The 7,576-nt window shown below is 38.6% G+C and overlaps 1 protein-coding gene across 1 annotated transcript; it reads left to right on the forward strand.

Moving 5' to 3' along the window:
- The first annotated feature begins 2,777 nt into the window (after nucleotides 1–2,777).
- Nucleotides 2,778–6,454, forward strand: LOC130245882 (calcium/manganese antiporter SLC30A10). Its single transcript, XM_056478670.1, has 3 exons — nucleotides 2,778–3,290; nucleotides 3,804–4,022; nucleotides 5,492–6,454. Exons 1-3 carry the CDS (start codon nucleotides 2,825–2,827, stop codon nucleotides 6,190–6,192), a joined length of 1,386 nt encoding a protein of 461 aa, XP_056334645.1. The 5' UTR covers nucleotides 2,778–2,824; the 3' UTR covers nucleotides 6,193–6,454.
- The last annotated feature ends 1,122 nt before the right edge of the window (nucleotides 6,455–7,576 follow it).

Genomic DNA, 7,576 nt, shown 5'->3' on the forward strand with positions numbered 1-7,576 from the left:
TCAATAATTTCGGGTTTTAAAAACTCAGAACGATGACAGAAAACAATCGTGACATTATTGCTGAATCACAACACAGTCTATAATCAAATCTAGCGACCAGAGTATGACTTAGCATTGAATTCGATCATATTTGTTATAGTTCGCGACTCAGTTTGATTCATCCGGACAATTCACTTCAGTCTCAAGTCATAATGTGGCTTGTTTTCTGTCATCGTTTTCAAAAACTCAGAACGATGACAGAAAACTGACCAGACATTATTGCTGAATAAAAAACACAGTCTGATCACAACTAGCGATCTGAATAGGAATAAGTAGCCTATTGTATTGAATCTGATCATGTTCGATATATTTTGCGATTCAGTTTGATTCATTCGGACAGTTCACTGAGTCTATTTTCAGTAATGTCTGGTTTGTTTTCTGTCGTCGTTTTCAGAAGCTCAGAACTTTGACAGAAAACAATCCTGACATAAATGCTGAATCACAAACCCAGTCTATGATCACTAGCGATCTGAGCGTGAATCACTATTGAATTCGATCGTGTTTGATTCATTCGAACAGTTCACTCAAGTAGTGAATCGTTTACGGTAGGCAAGAGCGCAGCGGGCCAGATTGACCGTCAGGCCACCGGGAAATGTCCCGGTGCTCCCTATGGCCAGTCCGCCCCTGGTTCTGTCTTTAAGTAAATATATTATATAAGACTTATTTTGTTTACCAAATAAAGTGGATGTAATTGGATTGGATAAAAGTAAAAGGGTATTATTTTTTATTTCACATATTAAGTTTTTAGTAATGATACTCCCAAAATCATTCCACATAAATCCGCAGATTTTCAGTTTCTGTCTGGCCCTAGTTATGACTATTTTTTAAATCATTAATAATCTTTTGTCATGCTGATACTTAAAACGTTCTTAAAGGAACAGTTCATCCAAAAAGAATGAAAAAGCTGTCATCATTTATTTACATTGCAACCTTGCACTTGGATAATAAAACAAATCACACTTAACACAAAATAATATATTGGGAAAGTTATTAGACACTGGTAGCCATCGATATTCATATCAGGTTTCAATTGCCACTGGTTTCCAACGTCCACAAATGAATTAAAACCAGTTTGAAACAAGTGGAGAATGAGGCAATGATGACAAGATTTTATTTTGGGTATCTTTTTTTAAGCAACTTCAAGTGCATTTAAATGTAATCTGTAATACTATTTTTTGCCTAAATAATATTAATTTACGTGTCTGATCATTGAACGCTCAGTTCATAAAGGCATTGATCACCCAAAAATGTTAGTTTTATCATTATTTACTCACTCTTCACTTGTTTCAAACCCTTATGAGTTTCTTTCTTCTGTTGAACATAAAAGAAGATATTTTGAAGAATGCTATAAAAACCGTGTAACCATTGGCTTTCATAGTATTGGTTTTTCCTACTATGGAAGTCAGTGGTTACCGGTTTTCAGCTTTCTTCATAATATCTACTTTTGTGTTTACCAGAAAGAAAAACATGAGCTCAAGCAGGTGGAGGATAAGTAAATGATATTTTATTTTTGGTATATATATATATATATATATGTTTTCGACTGCATTTAATTAAAACTATAATGCTACTTTTGGCCAATTTAACAATGACATTAATTTATGCAAATATTTAGTTCTCATTGAAAGGGAAAGATCACTCAAAAAATTTATTCTGTCATCATCTACTCACTCTTCACTTGTCTCACCTTCGAGTTTCTTTCTTTTGTTGAACATAAAAGTAGATATTTTGAAGAATGCTAAAAAAACAGCTTTTAATCATTGACTTTTATAGTATTTGTTTTTCCTACTATGGAAGTCAATGGTTATAGGTTTTCAGCATTCTTCAAAACATCTTCCTTTGTGTTCAACAGAAAGAAAAAATACGCATAAAAAGGTGGAGGAAAAGTAAATGATGACATTTTATTTTTTAATATTTTTAAACAACTTTAACTGCATTTAATTAAAACGATAATGGCATTTTGGCCAACTAAACAATGACAATGTATACATACATTCAGTTCTCATTTACAGGGACAGTTCACCCAAAAATGTTAGTTTTGTCATCATTTATTCACTCTTGTTTCAAACTTTTATGAGCTTCTTTCTTCTGTTGAACATAAAGGAAGATATTTTGAAGAATGCTAAAAAGCAACTTTTAACCATTGACTAGTATTTGTTTTTCCTATATGAAAGTCAATGGTTACAGGTTTTCAGCATTCTTCACAATATCTTCTTGTGTTCAACAAAAAGAAAAAAAAAAGCTCAAACAGGTAAATGATGACATTTTATTTATTTATTTATTTATTTATTTATTTATTTATTTAAACTATAATGCTATTTTTTGGCCAATTTAACAATGAAATTAATTTATACATATATTCAGTTCTCATTTAAAGGGATAGTTCACCCAAAAATGTACATTTGTAATCATTTAATCACTCTTGACTTGTTTCAAACCTTAATTAGTTTCTTTATTTCTGTTCAACACAAATGAAGATATTTTGAAGAATGCTAAAAAAACATTGACTTTCATAGTATTTGTTTTTTCTACTACGGCAGCCAATGGTTACAGGTTTTCAGCATTCTTCAAAATATCTCCTCTTGTTCAACAGAAGAAAATAAAGAAACTTATAAAGGAAACTTCTTCAAAATAAATTAAGTTTTAGATCCACTTGAGGGTAAGTAAATAGTAAATGTTCATTTTAGGTGGACTGTCCCTTTAAGATTTGTTTTCTTTTAAGTACTGTATGATAACATGTACTTATTTTTCAGAAGTCTTCTCATAGATTTGTTGTACAGACACAATGGTGAGGATTTCCACACACACGGTCCTGCTGGTCTTCATCTTTGCCTTTCTGGTGTGTGAGATAGTGGTGGGCCAAATCTGCAGATCGCTCCTGATTGCGGTGGACAGTTTCCACACGCTCTACATCTTCATAAACATGGCTTTATCAGCATTAAAGCATCAAACTATCACTCCATGCATGCTTGAAGCCTCCAGAGAAGCTCCCAATCCTCCGTATGATGTCCGGATGCGTCTCCAGCCTTTCTGCATCCTGATTTCGGCTCTGTTAATGGCGTCTCAGTGCGTCTCCATCAGTCTGGAGATTCTCACTCATCTCGTGCAGCCAGAAGCCATTCAGCATCCACACTTGTGTATCGTGGTTGGAGGAGTTAGTGTGTTGTTTAATGCACTAGTTTTGGTTTGGAGAAGAACAACGATGGATGATGGGACGCAAAACAAACCGCATTCTGCATCAGAACCCAAAGGTGGGTTTAATATTGTAGTCATTCATATTGAAACTTCATATTATACAGTGGAGGTATTGAGTATTGAACACGTCAGCATTTTTCTCAATTTTCTTCTAAAGGTGCCGTTGACTTGAAATTTTCACTTGAAATCCATATATGCAAAGAAGACAAAACTAAATGGTTTACAAATTAAGTTCTGTGTAATCAAATCAAAATGACGCAGGGAGAAAGTGTTGAACACACGAAGAAAGGAAGGTGTAGAAAGACATGGAAAGCCCAGACAGCAGCTGCCGTCACCTATAAAAAGCCTTTTATATACAGTATTAAATATGTTTCAGTAGTTCAGCACTTTCTCCTTTTGTCGTTTTGTTGTTAATACACATATCTCATCTTCAGATTTTATTTAGTTTCATTTTTATGTTTGTATTGTTTGGGTTTTTATTAAAATCTGGTTCAATTTCACGTCAACAGCTCCTTTAGAAATATTATTCCCAGAAATAAACATGTTCAATAACTTATGTTGTGTTGTAGAAAGTGCTCTTCCGGACGGGGCACTCATGTTCTGCAACCCTCAAGCTTCCAGTGTTCTGGATCCAAATCAAACCTCTCCAGACGGCTCTTCTTCATGCCAAAACACCGGCACTGAATCTGCATCCAAACACACTCAAAAGTCCCTTTCCAGCATCAGAGAAGCTCCTCAGGAAATCACTGAACCCGTAGAGAAACTTCCAGAAGCACAGAAACACACTGGTGAGACAACTAGTTTTTTAATCTAAGTTTACTTTAAAAAGTACAGTTTAAACCACAATGATTTCATGTACACTCACTGGCCACTTTATTAGGTACACCTTACTAGTACAGGGTTGGACCCGCTTCTGCCTTCAGAACTGCCTTAATCCTTCATGGCGTAGATTCAACAAGATACTGGAAATATTCCTCAGAGATTTTGCTCCATATTGACTTGATAGCATCACGCAGTTGCTGCAGATTTGTCGGCTGCACATCCATGATGCCAATCTCCCGTTATACCACATCCCAAAGGTGCTCTATTGGATTGAGCTCTGGTGACTGTGGAGGCCATTTGAGTACAGTGAACTCATCGTCATGCTCAAGAAACCAGTCTGAGATGATTCACGCTTTATGACATGGTGCGTTATCCTGCTGGAAGTAGCCATCAGAAGATGGAGACACTGTGGTCATGAAGGGATGGACATGGTCAGCAACAATACTCAGGTAGGCTGTGGCGTCGACACAATGCTCAACTGGTACTAATGGATCCAAAGTGTGCAAGAAAATATCCCCCACACCATTACACAACCACCAGCAGCCTGAACTGCTGATACAAAGCAGGATGGATCCATGCTTTCATGATGCCAAATTCTGAGCCGACCATCCGAATGTGGCAGCAGAAATGGAGACTCCTCAGATCTTCTCTCCAATCTTCTATTGTTTAGTTTTGGTGAGCCTGTGTGAATTGTAGCCTCAGTTTCCTGTTCTTATGACAGGAGTGGCGCCCGGTGGGGTTTTCTGCTGCTGTAGCCCATCCGCCTCAATGTTGGACGTGTTGTGTGTTCAGAGATGCTCTTCTGCAGACCTCGGTTGTAACGAGTGCTTATTTGAGTTACTGTTGCCATTCTATCAGCTGGAACCAGTCTGGCCATTCTCCTCTGACCTCTGGCATCAACAAGGCATTTGCGCCCACAGAACTGCTGCTCACTGGATATTTCCTCTTTGTTGGACCATTCTCTGTAAACCCTAGATATGGTTGTGCATGAAAATCCCAGTAGATCAGCAGTTTCTGAAATACTCTGATCAGCCCGTCTGGCACCAACAACCATGCCATGTTCAAAGTCACTTAAATCCCCTTTCTTCTCCATTCTGATGCTCGGTTTGAACTGCAGCAGATCGTCTTGATCATGTCTACATGCCTAAATGCATTGAGCTGCTGCCATGTGATTGGCTGATTAGACATTTGTGTTAATGAGCAGTTGGACCGGTGTACCTAATAAAGTGGCCGGTGAGTGTATTTTAACATTTTGATGTATTGCATTTCAAAAATGTAATTTATTGAGTTGAATATAGGGGAGAAGAGGAGGGTGAACTATCCCTTAATAACAGAATTTTAATTTCTGGCTGAACAATCCCTTAAATATGCATAACAGAAGTTAAATTTCTGCGTGAACTAACCCCCTTCATTGTGCTTATTTGTAACCTGCCAGCATCTCAGTGTGTTCCTCAAGTCTCCATCTTCAGAGAGCATCATCTGGGTCTGCTCAGTGTAATCCAAGATCTCCTGTGTTCAGTCCTGGTTCTGTCTAACGGTCTGGTTCTGCTGCTGTCCCGAGCTCACTGTCACCGGCCTCACTCAGACTGTCACCTGCTGGTTTACCTGGATGCAGTTTTCTCCACGGTTTGTGTGGTGTTTCTACTTTCCGCTGCCCTGCCGAGGCTACACCGATACGGGCTGCTGGTCCTCCAGGCGGCGCCGCTGCATCTTTCTGTCCGCCAGGTGCGACTCTGTCTCGGTCAAGTTCCCGGAGTTTTATCGGTCCACGAGCTTCACATTTGGCAGCTCTCGGATTCCCTCATTATCGCATCTCTGCATGTTCACTGTCCCGCCGGGATGAGCGCAGCAGAATGCGAGGAGCTTTTAGCAAACATTAAAGCAGTATTTTACACTTTCGGCGTCAATCATTGCACGGTTCAACCTGAGTTTCTCACGCCGGAAAAGAGCGATGCTGCGCCCGCGGAGGCTTCAGGACGGTCCGCCTGCAGCCTGCGCTGTGGCCAGGAGTGTGTGGAGAAACTCTGTTGTGCCCCACAGGTGGAGGAGTCCACAAAAACAATAAATCCCATCCATGAGGACAAACCCAGCGCTAGAGATGTGATTATTGAGAATACATCTGTGATTCAAGACTGATGACAATAAAAGATTTATTATGAGCAACGAGTCTGTTTATCACTACAGACAATAGTATCTCGAACGATCTGGATGCAGCCTTTATGATGCAAGCTGAGACTGCATCTCTCAGCGATGCAATGTCAGACACAGTGCGCTCAATGGAGCTAGTGACGTCACTGTGAGGGCTAGGGGTGGGGTTAGATGAGCCCATTAATAAGCATTGCGTGCAGCTCAGATTGCAATTGCACCAGGTCTGCATCCACAACAGATGCTAAATACAGAGGAGAGTTGCAACAAAACGTATTCTTTCATTCAGGAATGAGCTACACTTTTTATTGTTTATTTAGGCATTATGGGATCTTGATCTTTCTTCCAACAACCTTACACAAAGTAGAAAAAGTGACTTTTCTGAACATGTCTAATAGTTTGCAGTGCTATATTGTCTGCGTTGGTGTTGAATATTATTATATAAAAACTGCCAGTACATGTTCTGCTATTTTACATGCTTAATTATGTTTCTTATACATCATATCATTATTATCAAATGATTAAAATGTCTATAAAAGTCACTTTGTTAAATTGTAAAGTTGAATTTTCAACATCAAAAGTCGACAGAGCAGAGATTAGCATCCCATAATGCAGTTCACAACCGGAAATAACTGATAAAAATATGCTTTATTAACAGATATTTTTAACAGTGTTGTACTGTATCATACTTCATATGCATATTGACCACTAGCAGGGGCATAGCGGACATTTTAAAAGTGCGGGGGACGGCTATATGAGATCATATGTTCATATAATTATAAATCACCTGTTTCTAAATGGTCTTTCTTTAAAAGTGAGGGGGACGGATCCCCCCCCGTCCCCCCGTCCCCGGTTGCTACGCCCCTGACCACTAGGGTACATAAACAACATGATAAGCTTTGCTGAAAATCATCATCTTAGAAATTATCTGTTACTGAACATTTGCCGTATTTTTTTTTTTTTTTTTTCATTTATTTCCGGTGGTGAATTGCATTATGGGATGCTAATCTCTGCTCTGTTGACTTTTGATGTTGAAAATTCAACTTTACAATTTAACAAAGTGACTTTTATAGACATTTTAGTCATTTGATAATATTGATATGATGTATAAGAAACAGAAATAAGCATGTAAAATAACAGAACATGCACTGGCAATTTTTGTATAAGCTTCAAGATTACTCAAGGTGCTTGGAATTGTTTGTTTATATGTACTTCACGAGTTCACACTTGCAATAGTTTCAGAATAAAGCGTATTTGGCGTGCTGTCCGGGGAGAGGACTCTGAGCTCGGGGAAGACACCCAAACTCGAGTTATTCCTCTTATAAGGAAACAGAGAGGAATTGGGATTTGAGCGAAGTATCTAGGCCGGCCCCAG

This window comes from Danio aesculapii, chromosome 18, assembly GCF_903798145.1.
Source record: "Danio aesculapii chromosome 18, fDanAes4.1, whole genome shotgun sequence".
NCBI lineage: Eukaryota > Metazoa > Chordata > Actinopteri > Cypriniformes > Danionidae > Danio > Danio aesculapii.

Excerpts from the sequence above, each read along its gene's own strand:
- LOC130245882 (XM_056478670.1), top strand. The coding sequence starts at position 2,825 with ATGGTGAGGATTTCCACACACACGGTCCTGCTGGTCTTCATCTTTGCC. Across the intron at positions 3,291-3,803 it reads TTCTGCATCAGAACCCAAAG|AAAGTGCTCTTCCGGACGGG; the intron begins GTGGGTTTAATA and ends GTTGTGTTGTAG. Across the intron at positions 4,023-5,491 it reads AGAAGCACAGAAACACACTG|CATCTCAGTGTGTTCCTCAA; the intron begins GTGAGACAACTA and ends GTAACCTGCCAG.